The sequence below is a fragment of the Montipora capricornis genome, chromosome 10, assembly GCF_036669925.1.
Source record: "Montipora capricornis isolate CH-2021 chromosome 10, ASM3666992v2, whole genome shotgun sequence".
In the NCBI taxonomy this organism is placed as follows: domain Eukaryota; kingdom Metazoa; phylum Cnidaria; class Anthozoa; order Scleractinia; family Acroporidae; genus Montipora; species Montipora capricornis.
The window spans coordinates 69,657,611-69,679,154 of NC_090892.1; the positions used below are offsets into that span (position 1 = coordinate 69,657,611).

General features: G+C 37.3%; 1 protein-coding gene across 3 annotated transcripts in view; it reads right to left on the reverse strand.

Moving 5' to 3' along the window:
• Positions 1-8,240: 8,240 nt before the first annotated feature.
• LOC138022248 (tyrosine aminotransferase-like) overlaps positions 8,241-21,544 on the reverse strand; it is a 19,748-nt gene continuing 6,444 nt past the window's right edge. The window contains exons 1-13 of one of the 3 annotated variants that reach the window (XM_068869327.1): positions 20,603-20,768; positions 19,435-19,575; positions 18,923-19,027; positions 17,828-17,895; positions 17,101-17,259; positions 16,118-16,256; positions 15,372-15,424; positions 12,898-12,980; positions 11,945-12,014; positions 10,859-10,987; positions 9,875-9,958; positions 9,602-9,700; positions 8,241-8,746 (exon numbers count right to left, since the gene is read on the reverse strand). In XM_068869327.1, the coding sequence (XP_068725428.1) occupies positions 8,612-8,746; positions 9,602-9,700; positions 9,875-9,958; positions 10,859-10,987; positions 11,945-12,014; positions 12,898-12,980; positions 15,372-15,424; positions 16,118-16,256; positions 17,101-17,259; positions 17,828-17,895; positions 18,923-19,027; positions 19,435-19,573 (1,263 nt within the window). In that variant the 5' untranslated portion in view covers positions 19,574-19,575; positions 20,603-20,768 and the 3' untranslated portion in view covers positions 8,241-8,611. The other 2 variants (XM_068869329.1, XM_068869328.1) reach the window with 2 other exon arrangements.

A 21,544-nucleotide genomic window follows, 5' to 3' on the forward strand; every position in this document is an offset into this window, starting at 1 on the left:
GCTATCTTGCTTAACATCATTTACGCATGACAGTCGTGAAAGAACGCTGGTCCAATGTGAAACGGACAAAATGGCGGGAAAAGGGAGAATAGTGACGGTAGTTTTAAGCGCAATCTTTCCAAATGGTGCATCTTTTTCTTCTATTAAGCTCGTTATGCAACCTCTGCAGCTTCCGAACGCAAAACACTCACAAATAGAACGTTGTGTTTATTTTCACTGAACACAGTTATTTCGCTTGCGCAAAGATAATTTGACAGTTCATCATTCTTTGTGAGTTATAACTTTTGTCCAAACAAAACGAATCTAAAAAATTGCCGATGCTATAAAGCAAAATGGAAAACCGTGTCATGAAATGTTCCGTACGAAGTATGCGCATAATTATTATGTGCAGTTTTGCGAAACAAAAGAAAAGACAATCGCGCTCTGCGTTCATTGTTAAGTTTGCCGCCTTCATCGAGTTAATGAGCGTCGTTGTGCGTTCATGGCAACCAATGATCGAAGCTCTTTCTAAGCGTTTATGCATAATGACGCGCGATATGACAGATCTACAACATTTTTTTAACTGGAAGTAAATGTCCCGAGAACAATAGGCATTCTGCGCGATTTAGTACCAGATTTGAAGTAATGAAACTTACATGTTGTAAGATTATTAATAATTTGTAAAATTTAATTTATCACCTCCAAAAATGAAATTGACTTAAACAAAAAAAAGGAGCCAAAATGCGGGGTGGCTAGCCACCCTATTCACCCATACCACCACCCCCCCCCCTCTCCCCCACTATATAAGTATTTAGGTAATTTTGATTGGAAAAAATGTCTCTCCGCAGTTTAAATGTTTCAATTATATTTGGAAATGTATTTATACTCATTTGTACTGTCTTACGAGTGAGTTTCGTGGCAACGTGAACTCCAGATGTTTTTGTTGATTTCTGAACCAAGGTCCTTACAAAACTCTATAAGGTTGCGTGAAACGCTCCGAGAGATAACTCGGACCAGGAGAGGTGGTTTATGAATTTGTTTCCTGTAACATTCCAAGTTCTTGGCTTTTTTTACTGAACGGTTTCGAAGTTATTTTTGTGCTTACAGGCTAGCCCGTAATGCACAATGTCATCGGAGTTGTCTGTCTGAGTGAATGAGTGAGTGTAAGATCGCGCGCATGAATCACTAAAATAACAGTTGATGTCCATTTTACAGTTATTCGCGTATTTTCTGTTTCCGGCCTACTTGTTGCCTTATCCTTTCTTAATTTTCCTTATGAAAAGAGAAATTTTAGAGAATTTACGTCAAGATTTCAACAATCGCATGATAATTTGATTGGCAAACCTCTCGGTGAAGACGGTAGGATTTGAGCAGAAAAACAGCTTTTGGAGTCAAAATGCCCATAAAACCTCTCCAATGAGCTTTCATGTTGATATTCCCGTAAGATGTCTGATATTTTCGAATTTCGAAACAGTTTGTAAAATCGCATCAGTTGTCATCAAAGGCAACCACAGGCAGCCCAAGCTCTCTTTATGAACCACACAAGGAACACAATATGGCGTCGAATTATAAGGGTTTGTATGGGGTTTTTCAGAGAAACCAGGTTTCAAAAAATCGCTTAAATCAAGTTTAATCGGTAAAATAACGACACCAGGAGCAAACAACACACGTATGGAATAAGGTAAGCCATTTTTATTGAATATTTCCACTTTTAACTACCTCCATGGATATCTTGTAGAAAATCCCATACAAACCCTTATAATTCGACGCCATATTGTGTTCCTTGTGTGGTTCATAAAGAGAGCTTCGGCTGCCTGTGATGAAGCTACCCGATGCTATCAAGCGACGTGCTCATAACTTTGTACTTCGCCCGCGATACAGAATTATTTGACAAACGTATTAAACCTTGAGAATTACCAGAGCTCTTCTTGAGCGAAAAAATAAAACAACTAATCCAAGAAAGGAACTCTGCATTGACCTTGATTTTCAAACAGATCACCTTTTGCCGGAATCCATCATGACTCTTTTCACACCTTACTACCTCTCGCTCATTATTTTGTTTTTTCTTTATTTTCGCTCAGTAAATGCATCCATTCTTCCTTCGAAATTCACTCAGTTTTTGTAACTGTTTATACAGTAGCCACACGCAGTGTTTATCTGAATGCTCTTCGTGCATTCCATGCATTCATTGTCAACGAACATTACAAACACAAGTCAACAATCACACAAACAATGTTCGTTAACTCCCGAGGGATTTTTCCAGCGTGGCAGTGACACAGCTGAGAGTTACAACTCTCTTCCTGGAACTAGTATTCTGATTGGTTAATGCACAAAATAAAAATGGCGGCCTCTCCAACGTTCTTTCTTGTTCCACCGTCATCTTCTTTGCGCTGGGTTACGGATCTAGCTTTCTAACCCTAACTTAGCCTTTCTTAAGGTTTTGCTCAGTCTCTGGACTGGGCAGGTAGTATAGGTCCATCCCTTTTTGTTGGTCGTGTTCTTTGGGGTTTTCTTTCGCGATCGCCGACGCGAGGATTGGAGCTAACATCACAAGAAACCTTTGAAGGGACGGTGAACGAGAAAAGTCTTTCACCGTCAAATACAACTGCTTTTGATGCTGAAATGATGCAAGGCTTCTGGGGAACACAGCCGTGAGTATTTTCACTTTCTGTGTTCAAGGGTTTGCCCTGTCTCCCTGCTTTTGCTCTTTCTTGCGTTGATATCGAAGGCGGTCCTGTCGACTTTGCGATATGGTGTAGAGCAACAACGAATGGTCTTGCATTCTTGCTTTCGAATCGCTTTTTGCGGTTGTATTTGTGAGAGCTGAGAACATGGCTTTTCGTACATTTTCTCTTTGCGAAGTTTTTACGCAAGCTGTTCATGCTGCGCGGATTTGTTCCATTTCTTTAACAGTCGAACGTGGTTTAGCAATTTCAAATACGAACTTGGCTTTCACCAATGTCATTTCAGGAGAAATAGATATTTTTTCAGTGCTTCGATAACAATTATTTTGGCATTATGTTCAACCCTCCCTCTTTTTTTCTTTAAGTTAATTAAGCTTATATTAGTGGTCCTGTTGTCTGGACAGGGTTAACCCTTTCACTCCCAAGAGTGCCACTTATAGATTTTACTCTGTCTAACGCCAGACGATTTTACTCGTCAATGGGGAACCCCACGGGGGTGAAAGGGTTAAACAGCGCCATCAGGCGGAAACTAGGAAATAGGGATCACTTTAAAACGTTTTCAAGAAATGCAGAGAAATTACTAAAGAAACTTCTCTGTCAACTCAAATAAAAATGTTCATGATTTTGTGAATTTTTTAATCATGCAGTGTTTTTGTTTAAATATAAGTTATAAAATTATTATAACTTAGAATTAGGCATAATATTTGTAATACATTTTAGTGTATACAGTGTATAAGTCACTCTTTCAATATCTTTACATTCTTGATATTATGTTTTTGTGTAATTGAAATAATCTTCGACCTTTCCAAACAAATATTTGTGTGAATGTAGATTTTGTTGGCAAGACTACCAGTAGGAACCAGCAGAACCAGTGATGGATAAAATTTCTTACTGACTGGTTTATTTTATCAGTAGGAATGTGGGACCATCCAAGAAAACACTTAGAAATCCTCTAAAATCTCGAAATTGATGGGATATTGCCCACTGATCAAAAAATTCTACATGTCCAATGTTACGATTTACATGTAGGTCATTGATTGACTGATTGACTATAATAAATAGAGTGCGATCTCATTAGTACATGTTAACGCATAGTGTATATTAGATTTGGTTGAATCAGAATAAAGTGAGAGTGTGCTACATTATAACATCAGAATTGACTAGTTAATTCATTGGGGGAGTTTTCCTCAGCAATCTTCTTGGCATTTGAACAATAAGAGATTGAGCTCTTTTTTTCATACAGGCCAAAGTTAAGGAAATAATCTTGTAGAGAAGTCCTCCCTGTGTTACATCAACACATTGCAAATTAAGGCAGGTTGATGTATTGTAAAAATGTACACAATCCTGCACTGTCTATTCCTCAGTGGTGCTTATAATTAAAGACTGAAAGCTTTAATTTGCAGACCCTTGGCTCCAGTCATTTGAATGAAAAAGCAATACAATTTTTTTGTTATGTCCACAATTCCTCTAATCGCTCTGACGAAGGGCTAATGCTCGAAACATCAGCTTTCCTTGAAATCTTTCACGGTGGTAATTCGACCTTTATCAGCTCGTTTGATAAAGCCAAATTTCCATTTTTTTTTATTAGTTTGCCCTGAGATACCACTGTCTTGTGAAGTTAACAAGTGGTGCAGCGTTGTCTGTACTCTTAACGACAACTATATTGGTCATCACAGTGGTCAAAATTTGTTGTGGACTCAAGAGGTGCAGCCGAGTGAGTCCACAACAAATTTTGACCACTGTGATGACGAATATCGTCGTCGCTAAGAGTACAGACAACGCTGAACCACTTTTGATTTGTTTTTTACCACAATATTCAACGCCAAAGAAAGTTTCTATTTCAGAGCGTGACCAAAATCATGACTCAAAGAAAGAGCAAGCGTTGTCTATAACTTTTTCGCAATTTGATTGGTGTATTTCCCAAAATGGGTATTCCTGATTGGCTATTACATTGCGTGACAAATGGCGCAAGCATGACGCGTACAGCATTGGCTACACTCTCATCGACAATGGCAAATTGACCAATCAGATCGTGAGATTACGAGCAATTGTGGTAAAAAGTTTAATTGCCTACCTCCCACGAACCTCCTATTGTCAGTGGTAGAGCATCTGGACCTGTGTGGAACTTATCCCTTGATCAATCAAACTTTTGTATGTGTTTATTGATGAAGGGGTCTACATTCACCATCCACTTGAAAACAATATTCTTATTACAATTAAAAACATTTGTTTCCTGCTCCGGAAGCATAATAAAAGTTAAAAAAGTTTTACAAACTCGGAGCTAAAAGTTAAAACTTATGAAATATTTCGTCCGTTTTCAACCGGACTTCATCAGTCAATGATGTGAATGTTAAAAAGATGAATTTTAAAAAGGTTTTTAACGCCTCTTGGGGGTTAGAATTGTGTCATAGATGGCTACTAATTCGTAACCATTGTCTCTGTTTAACGCCGGTTTCGTAAGTTTAATTTGAATAGCTTCTTTTATCCTGCATTTGAAGGTGTTAACTTCGGTTGATAGTACTTTTGTCTTATTTGGGTCCACCGAGTGGCCCTCCAGGCGACAATGCTCATGAATAGCTGATGAACTTCTTGATTGGTGTTCTTTTACCCTGATTTCCAGAGAGCGGGCCGTTTCGCCAACGTACTCCTTCTTACACTTCTCACAATGGATCTGGTACACAGTACCGCATTTCTTGAGATTGACAGTTGTGTCCTTGACACGTACCAATTGTGATCTTAGAGAATTGACGGGTTTATGAATAAGTGTAACCTCATGTGACTTGAAAGCTCTTTGCAGGCGTTCCGAGATTCCTTTGATGTATGGCGTTGATGCATAGATTTTCTTCTCGTTTTGAGGCTCTTCGGTATCCTCTGTTGTAGATTTTGGATGTGGTATTGTTAGCATCCATTCTGGATAGTTATTCATTTTTAGAGCAAGCAAGTAAGCAAGAGCAAACCCCCAAGATCAAACATCAGCAGAGCTGAAAGGGAAGCCATTAAGGCTCTGACGAAAGACGATTCAATTGTAATCTTACCAGCGGACAAAGGGCGCACTACGGTAATCCTAAACAAACAAGATTATCACAACAAGGTGAAGGCTCTTCTAGACGATACCAATACGTATGAAAAACTGACATCTGACCCAACCAGAGCCATCAAAAACAAACTCATTCAAACCTTGAAGGAGTGGCGCAAAGAAAAGAGAATCCCTAATTATCTTTACAATCAACTGTACCCCACAGCAGAGAATGTCCCAAAGTTCTACGGGCTACCCAAGATTCACAAGAAAGACGTACCGCTACAGGCCAATAGTTTTGAGCATTGGTAGCGTTATGTACGATACTGACAAGTTCCTTGCTAAGATTATGAAACCTCTTGTTGGCCTCAACAGTCATCACATCGTCAACAGTGAAGACTTTGTCAACAAGATTGCAGAACTTGAAGTACCCCTGGACAGAAACTCGTTTCATACGATGTTTCCTCACTGTTTACCAGCATTCCGATCAATGAAGCCATTCCAGTTGTCAGAGCCAAACTGGAAAGTGACCAGAGCTTACCGGATAGATGCCCGTTAGACATCGCCCAATTATCTGTTCTACTAGAGATTTGCCTCTCGAGCACATACTTCACATTCCAGGGTGAATTCTACAAACAAAAGAAAGGAGCCGCCATGGGGTCTCCAATTTCCCCTGTAGTGGCCAATCTCTACATGGAACAGTTCGAGAGCAGAGCTCTGGACACCGCCCCCACCCCTCCAACTATGTGGTATCGATATGTGGATGACACGATGGCCAAGATTCACGAAAACGCCGTCGATTCCTTCTCAGAACATCTAAACTCCATTGACCAACATATCCAGTTCACTTCGGAACAAGAAAAGGATGGCAGGATTCCTTTCCTTGATACCTGTGTGAGTATTAACCAAGATGGTTCTACCAAGATCTCCGTGTACCGCAAACCTACGCACACGGACCAGTACCTAAACTTCCAATCAAACCATCATCTACAACACAAAAGAGCTGTGGTTAACACCCTGATGTTGAGAGCTCAGACCTTGGTTACGGAAAACGATGACAGAACTAGAGAAACACAGCACGTCAAGCAAGCTCTAAAAATGAATAACTATCCAGAATGGATGCTAACAATACCACATCCAAAATCTACAACAGAGGATACCGAAGAGCCTCAAAACGAGAAGAAAATCTATGCATCAACGCCATACATCAAAGGAATCTCGGAACGCCTGCAAAGAGCTTTCAAGTCACATGAGGTTACACTTATTCATAAACCCGTCAATTCTCTAAGATCACAATTGCTACATGTCAAGGACACAACTGTCAATCTCAAGAAATGCGGTACTGTGTACCAGATCCATTGTGAGAAGTGTAAGAAGGAGTACGTTGGCGAAACGGCCCGCTCTCTGGAAATCAGGGTAAAAGAACACCAATCAAGAAGTTCATCAGCTATTCACGAGCATTGTCGCCTGGAGGGCCACTCGGTGAACCCAAATAAGACAAAAGTACTATCAACCGAAGTTAACACCTTCAAACGCAGGATAAAAGAAGCTATTCAAATTAAACTTACGAAACCGGCGTTAAACAGACACAATGGTTACGAATTAGCAGCCATCTATGACACAATTCTAACCCCCAAGAGGCGTTAAAAACCTTTTTAAAATTCATCTTTTTAACATTCACATCATTGACTGATGAAGTCCGGTTGAAAACGGACGAAATATTTCATAAGTTTTAACTTTTAGCTCCGAGTTTGTAAAACTTTTTTAACTTTTAATATTTTTATTGTGAGAATATGAGAATGCAACCTACAGTGAGTGAAACTAAGACAATAATTATATTACAAGTTTTTATGGCCTATAGATCAGCGACATAGTAGCCTGTGAACACAGATGTATTTCTGGCGGCCAATCTTACATTTCTGCCACTCCATTTGGCAAAGGTTTAAGGTTCCTCTCCCTGTCACAGAAAGTACAGCCTTAGTAGTCCAGGTGCACAGGGCACTCCATGGAGGATGTAACATTTCAAATTGATTTTCCCCTAATTTCCTTCATTCGAGATGTGCATTCACTCAAGTTGCTTAAGGTCACCCTGGCCTTGTATCACCAATCTACATTGAGTTACCATTTTTAAAATTGGCGGAATGTTTTTTTTTTTGCTGTGGCACTGCTCCTTTAAGACCGAACACTTACACGGAAAGTGGCAACCAGGATGGGGTTGTAACCATCATACTGTGTTTGGTTTAATAGCAATGATAACCCAATGAAGTGTTTAACAAAAGGACAACTTTGTGAGCCACTTCTTTGCTCACAAATCCTTCTTTCTTTCCTTTATCAACACATTTGATAAAAGCATGTAATTCTCAAGTAACACCCAGCAGCATAGAAGTTTGTGGGTAAATGATGAACTTTAAATTTATGTATTTCACACTGACGTATCTCCAAAGACTACAGGGATTCAACTAGGAAGAGTTTTTAAGGTGACTAGTCAGTAGTACACTTCACTTCAGATATTATTTGGCTTCCCCTGATAATCAAACAAGAATAGAATCACTGTGACTATGTTCTTTTCATCTCAGCATTTTATTTCAAACATATTCTCAAACTTTAAATATTGATAGCAAACCTTCAGATAAATAAGTAACTAACATAACTTTATTTCTTACTGCTTAATCTTCATTTTACAATGAACTTTCAGCTGTTTGTGACTTCTGGTACAGAAACACCAACATAAAAGTATCAAGTTCTTGTTAATGACCTTTGTGTCACTGACCATAATTATGTCCAGGACACAAGCCAACACCAACATAATATTATTGCTCCAATAGTACCTTTGTTTTCACTAATTAATTTACCTAACATGTAATATTGATAACAACCATGAAGCTCTTGACCTTGCCGCTGACTTGTTAATCATGTTAATAATAATTGCCATTCACGCACTGGAATTATTTTGAGGGTCTTTTTTGCGGTGACTTTTGCAAAACTCATTTATTCTCTTACATGCCAACTGGGTCATTTCTGCTGGTACAGTGAGGACTATTCGAAAATAGTTGGGGTACTGAAAACACTGAAAAAATAACAAATGTGTATTAAGTTAAGTATACAATTTAAACAACATTTTATGGAGTTACTTAAAATTGTGTCAATGAGAAACCCTAGGTTTACATTGTGGACAAACCAAAAAAAGGCAGTGTTGAGGTTCAGTGAAAGAATTTAATTATCAAAAACAAAGAAAAATGTAAATTTTTCCCGTGGACCTTAACTCTGTTCATAATTTGTGTGTGCCGAGAAATCGAAACTAGCCAATCCTAGCAATATGTTTTATCCTTACTCCTCCTGAAATTGCAATCTAGCTGTTTGTGTTTTAATTAGAACTTTATAGATTTCAGCCAAAAGTGTTAGCAAAGTTACCTGTACTGTAATAACTTTTTACGGTAGTTGTGCTAAAACAGTGGATAGCGTTGAACGCACGTGCTAATTGGCTACTCAAACTTTGGATCCTTTGCTTTTCACCTCCCGAAAAGCAATTTGCACCCAAAAAAATTTTGCTATTATATCTCACTGTTTTAGTAATTATATACCGGGTACTAAAAGTTAGAACTATTCACCTCTCTGTGGCTTGTGGTCAGGTGGACATTTACCTTGCTGCTTTGTGGCTTGGTAAAATATATCCACCACTAGCCACCTCCACTTCGGTGAATACACTGTAGTTGCTAAAATTTATGTTATGATATTATGAAATATTTCTTTTATTTTCATAATAATTATTATTATTGCATTAGGTACAGTGTAACTGGTTTCTTAATTAATTCCAACCTGTGATCGGTGGAATAATAAAACCAAGCAGCTAACCAGTGGTTGATGCAATAGGATGGTGAACAACAATAAAAAAATGGTTTACGTCACGTTAGACTAAGTTTACCTTTCCTGGAAGACAAAATACTGACTGCTCTGCTATTAACTTCTCTGTGAAGTCTAAATCATCTATGATGCCATCCAACCTTGAAATGTCAACACCAACCTGAGAGAACAAAATCAATAACATAGGTTTGTTAGCACAAGTATGGAGGCTGCATTGAGACAACACAATTTTTTTTTCGAAAATGGGCAAGATTCCAAAGAGCAGATGCTTTGCATCATATCAGGAGAAATGAACAGGGATTGATCTTTTTTAAAAACAACATGTTTGACTCACCATCATGTACATTGCCCCACATGGCATCACAGGCTTTAGCTCTGGAATTCTTGAAAGTGCCTCATGACAGATTTCAGCATTTTTCTGGTGGAGATAATCACAAGTCAAATCTTTCTCACTTGTAACAATCAATGAAAACTGTTATTCAATCTATTTTGATCAATTTACCCTTTGAACTCAGCCATAACAATTTCTTTGACTTGAGCCCCTCAGTTCATATAGGCCGTCACATTTTGGAGAAGGGTCTATTGAATTTCAACCCTTTTGCCAGGCAGAGCTGTACGTCTGTCTTTGATGGTCCAGAAAATGAACTCCAACACATCTTGTTATTAGACAAATGGTTATATTTCAAATAAATCCTGTCAGGCTGTTTGCAAACTAAACCCTGTGTGGTTAACATGGATGTTTCAGTTCTACTTATTTTGGAGACAGATTTGGTACAAGTTAGAATTGTTGAACTCTGGTGTGAATGGGGTTTTGTTTTAGACAGGGTTCGTACGCGTCTTGAAAACCCTTGAATTTTGAGAGTACGTTTTCATGGCCTTGCGCAGAAAGTCCTTGAAAATCTCTGCTCTTCATTCCTGGTCCTTGAAAGTCCTTGAATTTTTTCTGACCCGCATAACTTTAGTAAAAATAATCAGCCACTCAAGTCATGTCATACAAACGCAACGAGCTGTGGGGACGAGAATGGTTACCAGTGCCTTTGCATTATTTTCACGCATCTTCGTTACGGAAAATGAGCAAGAATTGTACTGTCAGACTATTTCCATGGGTAAATTCTTCAATGTAAATAAAAAGAGGTCCTTGAAATTTCAAAATTTGGCCCTTGAAAGTCCTTGAAAAGTCCTTGTATTTTTGGTCTGAAAAAGTGTACGAACCCTGTTTAGAACCTTTGAAGAGACAGGCAAGATGGCAGCTCCCTTAACGGAACAATGACCTCATGATCAGTTGTAACTGTAATGTCTCTATCAAGTATATACTAACCTGAATGACCTTTACTGTATTCTCAAAGTAGCTTTGTGGTGTATTGGCCAAAATATCTGGCACCGCTCCTTGAATGAGAGTGTTGGGACCCAAAATTTGTTGTGACATGGCCACAAGTCCTTGTCTCACCTGTTCAAATATAAGGAATAGACCCTTTTCCAAAATGGTAGCCGAAAATTTGAATATGTTAAAATTAAAAACTAATACCAGAAATAGACAGAGCACCTTTACTTTAGTAACCCTGCAAAGTTTTGGCATATTAGGTGTAATATCAGCTTAGAAAATATAAGTTGAAAAACTTTACAGACATTACTTTGTATGATTGGGGGTATGGCATATACCCTAGCTCTTTGTTAAATTTCAACTTACATTTTCTCAGCTGATATAACACCTAGTGCGCTGAAACTTTGGAAGGGTTACTAAAGTAAAGGTGCTCATTCTATTTCTTTCATCAGTTTTTCCTGATTCAGTTCAATTTTAACTCATTCAAACTCGTTGCCACCATTTTCACAATTTCATGAAGTGGTTGTCTTTTTTCACAAAAGCAACTTATCCGCTGTGCATCAGTAATAAAATTACCAAATGAATAATATTAATGATCAATGGTTTTATTTGACAATATAATGTTCTCTTTTAAAAAAATAAGGACATTTATTATACATGTATCTCTCACTAATTAGTATGCACACTGTGATTGGTCAATTTTGTGGGCTGTATTCTACAGTACGGCCCGCTGTCGGCCACTAGTTTTCTTTCTCGCACGCTGGAGTAACCTCAGAGATATAATACATATCTTACTCTAAACCTTGTTTTCTCTGGCCGTACTGTAACTTACGAATCCTCGTTTTTTCCCCCCGTTGATTTATGGCCCTCACGCTTCACCCGTGGGCCATAAATCAACAGTTAACAACTTGGTCCGCAACTTACAGTACAGACCTCAAACTCAGTAAGAGGTATATCATGTTGTTGTTGTTGTTTTTTTTTTGCACTGAAAAGGTAATGGGTATAATTATGAAAAAGTACTGCGGTACATATAGTTACTGTCACAGTGGCAATTTTATTGGCTCATTATAAATAACTATTTACCTCGCTCTGAAATGCATCATATTTATCATAGATAAGAACCCATCCAAGCCTCCAACCTGGTACAAGATACCTGTGCATATGATTAAGCAAATTATAAAATACTTTAGAGGAATTTCTCATTTAATTAATCAATAAATACTTTTGTAGCAAAGGCTCTTCTGTTTCAAATGAATGGCATACCCAACTTATAATAATTACTACCAATACTATTATATTTAAATTTTCGTATTTATATAAATTTTTAATAATTAAATGCAGGCGCCCGAGATATGAAATTCCAAGCATCAGGTTGCCCTTCAGGCAAGGTGTAATTTCATCTTACTAGCCCAAGTATCTGATGAGGAGCGACACTGTACCCCCAAAAAAGATTTGTATTACCCAGCATCAAAAATACCACTGACAATACCCTTTGTTTGTGCCTCCAAAATGTTTGCATAAGCATTATTGTTTTTATTTTCTCTTGGGACTTACAATGCTCCCAAGAGAAACTGGAAACAATGCTTATGCAAAATGTTGGAGGGACAAACAAAGAGTATTATGATCATTTTGATACCAGCTAATTAATTCTTTCTTTTTCTCTGTCGCACTGTCTGCCAAACTCGTTTGTCTGCTCAGAAATTTGGCATCAGAAAAAAGCAACCAGTAACGCCACACTGAGCTTGATCAATTTGATGTTAATGCCCATCAGGCAACCTGCAATAAGAAAGGACTAGCCCAAAATGTCATTCCACTAGCCCCTGGCTATCGGACAGCCTTTTTGTTGCACCCTGTAAATGTGTGATTCATATTTAGTGTATTGTATTGTGATTACAACTTTGTCCCAGTTATGATTAGGACTATCCTGCAGTGTACTTTTGCTTGAGGATAACCCCCTGAATTATGCTCCACTCCTCACTCCTATAATATATTACTACTAATGTTTTTTTTCCACCAGAGAGAATCTTATGACGTACCCTTTGGAGATTCCTCCACAAGTTAGGATGGGAACATTTTCTGATAACTGAGCAAGAGGATAAAACTTGTATCCTGGAAATACCTTTTGAATCAAAAAGAGGAGTCTTGGTATGATTTGTAACTGCTGGGTATTGAGTGCTTTCAGCAAGGGGAAGAGTAAACATGGGTTGGTTTTGGATATAAAATACATTCTAATATTATCTAAAAGGAGGGCAATATATACATTTAACTCAATTAACTTTATTTAAAGAATGATTGACAATACATAACACAAAAGGACTGGTCTGCAAATAGCATTTGCTAATCTGGGCAGAACAGTCACACTAAAAGATTACAATGAAAGTAATTATAAAAATTATTATTTAGTAATTTACAAAAGGAGACTTACGTAATTACTTGCACAGATTGTGTTAGCTTAAATCATTAGCATAATTACAAGTTCAATGACAAAAAGTACCGTTACGAGGTATGTTTGAATGAAGAACTCAAGTTGTATTTGTATGTTTTTAGAGCAGAGGTAATTTGGGAAATATCAATTTATATAGTCATCCAGCTTCATAAGAATATCAAGAACTGGAAAGAGTGGAGTTTCATTTGAAAGTGTTTTTTTGGGAGCCATTTATTAAAAGGGCTATTATGAAAAACTATTGCAAAATTATGACTATTTGGTTATTCTTATTACATGCAATTATAGTTAGCAAATTCCAAGAGTCATTTTGTGGTCTTCCACAAGTTAGAAGCAGTGTTAAGAAAATATAATTATTATTATAATTATAATTAATAATGGATACAAAATACAAGCATTTGGTGGCCACCCTCTCCCAAATTTTCTCAGTAGTGATGCCTTGTGACATTTTAACTTCAGAAATCACAAAATACGAAAGTTGCCCAAAATTGTTTGGCATGAATAAATTAATTCAGAGAAAAATGAACATCCTATTCTTGTCTTCATCCTATTGTTAACTACATGGCCATCTTCTGGGCGTGTTGTTATCAATGGACTATGCTCAGCTTGGAAAGATGTCAAATCCGGAGTTCCTCAGGGGTCCTTGCTTGGACCGATCCTATTTTTCATACATGTCAATGATAATTATGCCAAATGTTACAACCTGATCTGCCCTAGCAATGTTTGCTGATGATTCAAAGTGCTATAAATGTATTGAATCAATCGGAGACTTTGATCTTATTCAAGGTGATTTAGATAACCTCCTATGCTAATGAGATGAATTTCAGCCGTCTAAATGTGAGAACCTTAGGGTTTCAAGAAAGCGTATCAGCCCAGTGCACTCTTATTCTCCTTGACGGTACCAGACCTAAAGTAGTCTCATCCGTGAAAGAACTGGGTGTCATATGGTTACCATACGTAAGGGCCTAACATCGATGGTCTAACCATGTTAGATATGTGACTGCTATTAAGCAAACCGTATGCTTGGTTTTATTAAGAGGAACTGCCGGAATAATCAATAAAGATGCACTTAAGCTTTCTGTACTTTTCCTTGGTACCTTCTCACTTTGTCCCCTCAAACATCAATGCCGATGATGGAGGTTGAGAAAGTCCAAAGATGTGCTTCACACTTTATATGCAAGAACCATGAATTATCTTACAAAGACAGACTTACTAGCCTTAACTTATTACCTATTAATTATTGGCTTGAATATCTAGACATATTGTTCTTTTTTCAATGCAAACTTAAGGGTATATAAATATTTGCATTGATAATTATGTTTCCTTTTGTACAGGGAGCTTGCGCCACGGTGCCTCTTGGATTTTCCTTAATAAAGTTTATGCTTTTTAGAGATTCCTTTTTTGTAAGAATATCAAGTTTTATTAAGTAACGATTGTCCGGGTGAGTGTAGTCCTGAGAAGGACTGTTTGAGATGACATTGACTGACGTTTCGACAACCTGAGCGGAAGTCATCTTCAGAGTCAAGTGTCATATCAATGTCATCTCAAACAGTCCTTCTCAGGACAAACAGTCCTTCTCTGAGGATATCTCAATGGCATCTCAAACAGTCCTAATCTCAGCACTACACTCACCCGGACGATCGTACTTTACTTAATGATAGGACTCCTGGGTTCAATTTATGCAATGCGCTTTACCTTCTGATCTAAAATCTGAATCTAATGTTAATGTTTTTAAGAATAAGTTAAAAACATTGTCAGTAGATTATGTGTTGTATTCGATGCTGATGATGCTCATACTTTCAAACTTGTCTGCTGTAAATGTCGTAGGATTAATAACTTAGTTAGACCATGCTCTTGTTGATTTTATTTAGAAATTGTAAACCAGCGGGGAGGGATTTGTGTAGTTTTTATGTTCATTGTGTGGGTTGAGTTGGGTTGGGTGATACACGTAGGGGACTTGAATGTTCTATTGTGTTGTCACCTGCCTTTGTTGGCAAATTGATTAAATAAATAAATAAAAAAATTGTCCCTCATCTTTGCCAGTCTCGTTTTAATCTTGCAACTTACAACATGTTCATAGACCTCATCAGAAATGATGGGAACCATATATTTTTCAGCCACTGTGGATGATAGAATACAAATAATATCACATTAATTTTAAAATAGACTCTGGGGCATCTTTAGTTTTCAAATATAACTGCTTAAAAATAATTTCTGCTCCCTCATCACCCAAATCTTATTAGTCACTTGTAAGATCTTGTAAGATAATTTCACACTCATTAATGGGACAGTTTTTTCAGTGAGTGATTAACCCATTGACTCCTGGGGGTTCCCCATTAAATTGACGAGTAAAATACTCTGGCGTTAGACAGAGTAAAATACTAAGTATGGCCGGTTTAGGGGTGAATGGGTTAACCCATTCTCCTTCTTAATTATAGGTATGAGACTTATTATAGATTTTGCTCTGCAGTCTAACACCAGACGATTGTACTCGTCAAATGAGAGGCAGTTCAGGATTCAGTGCGTTAGCAGCCTCTACATCCACCCAACAGCTATAATATTATCCCCTTTATTAATATTACAAACAGCAGGTGCCAATACAAGAAAAAAAAACCTTTACTTGATCAATAAATTCGATTCAGTCTCTTTGCCATTCCCTTGAGGAATTTTTGGAGTTAATGGTTCTGAACAAGCTTTCTTCAAACTTAATTTTTGCTTTGAAAATACCATTCCCCAGAACTGCCATCACTTTATGTTGCCTCTGTAAAACTGAAGTGGAACTGGCTGAAATCTTAAAATATGATGATGCATACCTTCCAAAATAGCCTCCAGATGCTGCTTGGAATAAACTGAACCACACGGGTTGGAAGGATTATTTACAAGAATGGCTCTGGTACGGTCATCGATCAAAGATTCCAGATGGTCAATATCAATCTCCCATGATCTTTCAGGCTGAGAATAATCAATAAGTGCTGATTTTTGTAATAGTGAAAATTAAGAAATATATTCCTGTTAGCTGGCTCAAGTCCTCTAATATCACCTGCACTCTATAAAAACCTCAAACTTATACAGCTTGCTACAAGTACTGAGATTGTGCAAGGTGTGAGCCAATATGTTTGTCAACTTGCGTCAGCCAAACAGTTATTGAAACCTAACCATCTTAAATTAAAATGGGTGCTTCCCGCGACTTAAATGTTTGACTGCTTATCAGCGCTATTTGAAATGGATCCTTAGACTTACATGCGAAACTCAAGTGGGACTTGCATGGCTTTACGTACTGGCTCTCAGTTTGTCAAGACCCCAAGTACTCAACTAACTAAAGAAGAGACGTCATCAGATCAAGCAAACCAAGTTAAGTTTTGCTGAGAGGGGAAACCGGAGTAACCAAAGTAAAATGTGAAAACAATTTAAAGAACCAATAAAACTTAACCAACACCTTGGGGCAGTTAGCTAGTAGACTAAACCTACTCCCCATGTACAATGTTTTGTTCCAAAGGCAAGATCGAGACACAAGGCCAAGCTACATTGATCAACATGCTCATCTTGAAAGTCAATTAAATGCCTTTCAACGTTATGCATGTAATTTTCGAACGTACATCTATTGGGTTGCTTAATTTCCAACTCAATGATGGAAGTTAAATTAACATCACTGAAAGCCACAAGCTCTTAACATTATTCTGTTTTCTAAGTAGGTTTTTTAATTTGCACACGAATACAAATCAAAAAGCATTAATTGCCTCATTTATCTCCATGTCACGATTTTTTACTGAGATATTTCATTTAAAATTTTACGTACTAAAAGATTGTAGTGTCTAACTTCATGTCCTCTTGAAATGCTGATGGTTTGGTAAATGGAGAAACCTGGTTTTGGTAGAAGAACGTTGTCACCAGGATTCAGTAGCACATCAAGAGCAAGCTCCAAAGCTCCAGAACACCCACATGCTAAAATAACATCCTAAAAGCGAAATTATAAACAATAACAAGTTGACCCTCTTTAGGTGCACAACATGAACATCAAGGATAATTTGCATAGTTATAAGTAACAGAAAGGTGGTCCATGTAAAATGACAAAATAGCTAATTAAAATTAATTTTTAATAATAAAATAAATTAAAATCAAAACTAACTTCTTTAATGTCCATAATAACAGGGGTGCTGCAAAAAACTGACCCATGTAAAATGACAATTGCTTAATCGAACCAATAAGTATTATTGTGTGGATGTAACTTCTACAAAACAGGTCTGACATCTTGTCAGGTATTAGAGATTGACTGACATCCTTTTCTCTAAGTGTCAAATAACATGAAATGAAGAGTATTGATAATATATAATCTCTTAAAATGGTTGTATCATCTTTCATGGAGCTGTTGATAATGTCCAGGTATAATGAAAACTACTCCAGCACAAAGATTTCAAAACTCATATTGTAGCGCATCAGATCATATCCACATGTACATGTATTTTGCACTATATAAGTAACAAATTATTATTAAATTATTATTAGTCAATATACAGTTGTAGTACCTTGTAAGTCAATGGAGATAATGGGAAAGAATGTTCAGCTGCAATAACCTCACGTGTTTCAACATAGCCTGCAAAAAATACAAACTTTTAACAAAGTTCAAAAGTTAGCAAACACAGTTGCTTGCAAATCAATTCTTCCTAATTTAAGCAACCTCTGATATCACAGCAATCAGCCGGCAGGTTTAAAACACGAGGTCACATTCCACAGGTCACTTGTTGCAGGTCATTGTTTTAACCTTTGGAAAGTAACCCTAACCCTCAATTTGGGTAACCTTGTTTTTAGGCCTAGGGTTAGCCAAATTGATCCAGGGTTAATTTGGGGTTACTTTCAAAAAGGTAAAACGATGACCTGCAATGAGTGACCAGTGGAATGTGACCAGTGTTTCTGAGACCTGCCTGCAATCAGCCAATTACAAATTTAAAACAGGAATGGAGTGGAGATTACAACGCTTTCTAAACTTTGCCTATATGCATGTGCACTTGTCAGTTGCCATGCAGTCTTAAAGACTGTCAGAAGGAACAGCTGAGGCCACAATAATTTGTAGCTTAATCCGATTATAAAGCTTTTATTATTAAGACCCTTAGGGACATATCACACTACAAATTAATTGTCCAGATAAAGCTAAGGCAACTATCACTTTTCATTTATAACCCACACTTCAAATACACTTATTTCATTGAACATTATTTTGGTTAATTCTTTCATGAGAACACATGGGCTCAATATATCAATTGATCAGCTGCTCCCAACTTAGTGGCTTCATTGGTAAAGCATTGCATCGGCTTTGTACTGAGGTCGTTTGGGTTCGAATAACATTGAAACCACCTGAAATTTTCAGGTGTCTGCATATGTATAATAGACTGGCGCACTTTACTCTTATTTCCGCATTTTACCCCAGGTCTGTAGTCTGCAGTCTGTGTTTTACACCGACTGCTTTATTATTGTTTATTATTGTTTAGATGAGTGCAAGGGTGACTGCTCCCTTTCAATGTCACAATATACTGTCCTGAATACAAAGGTGAGTCAGTACTGGATAATCATTTATCTGCCTGAATTCCTTTTTCAAGAAAACGAATAAAATACATATACAACACCTGTAGATGGGCCATATCCATTGTGTTTTGTCATCTTGATGCAATTCACCACAGCATCCACTATCTCATCACAAGGATCCAAATTTCCAAAAACAGATGGATCCCCTAAAATAATATGTTTTGGTTAAATATTGATTGTCACAAATTCTTTATTATCTTTTTAAGTAAGTCAGAACAAAATATCAACTGTAACCCCACTTAACGTGGAATTTCAAATTTGTGGTTTCCATGAACTCAATTATTATTATTAATAACAGATCCTAAGAGAAAAGTCCTCAAAGTGCGAAGGGTGGACACAAGGAGGCTTATAGGAACAGCAATTATAATTAAAAAACATTGAGTTCTGCATTCAATGAGGCCCAGTGGAGAGGGCACCAGATTTGCAGGACATTTAAATATTGACTCGCACATATATCCAAAACTGTTTCTTTTTATAACAAAAGAGCAGTTGTGATGGATGGTTATTGGAAAGGGCCTCGTCCCTGTCTTGCTGATAAATCCAATAAACTCACCAATGGAGAGAGCAATCATCTGTTTTTCTGGATTGGGAGTGATCTTCATTCTATCCACAATGGATCGAATGGGGTTAAAGGTTGTTCTGGCGGTGACAGAGGCGGGGATGTGCCATCTTCTTCTCTTTGCAGTTGACATGTCTTTATTAATAAGGAGAAATTGTGAAGGAAATCAACGATTACATTTGTCAGAAAATAATGTTCTTATTAGGTTCTTATTTTCCAATGATGAACACACAAATTTAATATTTACTGTCCACTGACATAACAGTGAACACAATTTTTTATGTGATGTTCTATTTGCATTCAACAACCTGTTCTGTGGTTTTAAGTATGCAAGATAATAGAGTTTGTCATTGAAATTATGAAAAGTTCAATTTCGTGTATGAAAAGCTCATTGCGATACTATTTTACATGTTTTTAACAGACAAAATTTAAACATCGATTTTTTTTATATTTCCACTATCAAACAACCCTTCGATGCATCATCTGAAGTAAACCCTTGACAACATCCACCCTCGTTCAAAGTAATGCCATTACGTAATATTTTGGCAAGGCAATGTCGGACGAAAAGAACACTTTTACCAGGTCTCCCTATATATATATATATGAAATAACGGTGATAATTTGAACCTAACAATCGAGAATAAGAAGGGACTTGAAGTATAAAGCTTCAATGGCGCCAATTCCTCGTGTTAACTACCGTAACGGTTACTTGTGTTCACTAATGTCAGCTCCATTTTTGAGCCCAAATTAAATTTCTACCATCAGCAATAGGAAATTTTGTAGTTAGTCGACGGCATATATGTTTAACACGTTGAATTTCTATTTGTTATGCAAGCGCCCAGACAACATTGTCAAGTGCAAAGAGGCACGTCAAGTTTTTCTTTCAACACCGCGCCTGAAGTGATAAAAAACATTCCATATAAACAAAAAACCCCATCGTAATTGCCGAGTGACTGCCTGGCGTTTTTTGAAACAAAGCACTAAATCTATTAAAATGTTTCACTGACGTGAAAATGTACACAAAAATGATACTCAAAAGAAAGGAGGTGATGTACGACAAACCTTTTTGTATTCGCTTCAATGAAAAGCGTAACTATTTGCTTCGCATGAGATTAGGTCATCGACTAAAAGTCGCTGGAAGAACGACACTTGCCATACTTACTTTTAGTTAACCGTGTTGAAAAGCAGCAATATTTGTCTTTTTCGTTGCCTTACAAAATAACCACACAAAAAGCTTTTGAAAAACAAAAATATAACCAGAAACGACAACGTTCCAACATCCGTACGTATACAATCTTCATGAATAGTCAAAGCCTCCATACACTCCCCTTTATCCGCCCCTTCCTTTGTTTGTCAGCCAATCAAAACACGATATATAACCGGCAAAGCGTGCTCCAACCCAAGCTTCCCACGAGGAAAAATAAAGAACAAGACGCCTATAAGGGCGTATCCGTGGGATGCACAAGCATTTAACGCAAATTGCCAGTTACAGTAAACTTCAACTACAGGTAAACTTTGGAAAATGGCGAGAGATTACCAGAAAGATAAATCTGTAATTTTACTTGAAGTTGTTTGTTGTAAAAAACTCTTATCAACGAAGTGCTATTAGGGGTTATCAGAATACGAGATTATTTATTTATTTATTTATTTATTTGAAAGATACTTTATTCAAATCCCACAGTTTTACTTGCTTCCTTAATTCTGTTCATCCACAAATTGCAAGGTCAGCTCTTAATCATCCGAAAAATTTAATACAAATCACAGTTCAACAACTTATCATCCTCTGTTCGAAGTCCAGTTCGGTAATCCTGGTTTAGTTCCTTGAAAACTGTTTAAATCTGCCGTGGCGAAGACAGAAAGACTTGTTCCTTGGAAACGATGTAAATCTGCCGTGGCGAAGAGAAGAAGACAACATCTCTACTCCATTTCTCTCAATGCTCAAAAACCTAAAATCCCGTAAATGCGTGTTCCAAAGTCTAGTCCAAAGTGTTAAGTTCCATAATCGTGATTTCAGTTTGGAGTAACTTGGTACCAAACGTTCCACAACAACTTGAAATCTCGTTAAAAAAAAAGCTTAAATCCAGTAGTCCAGTCCGGGTTTAAA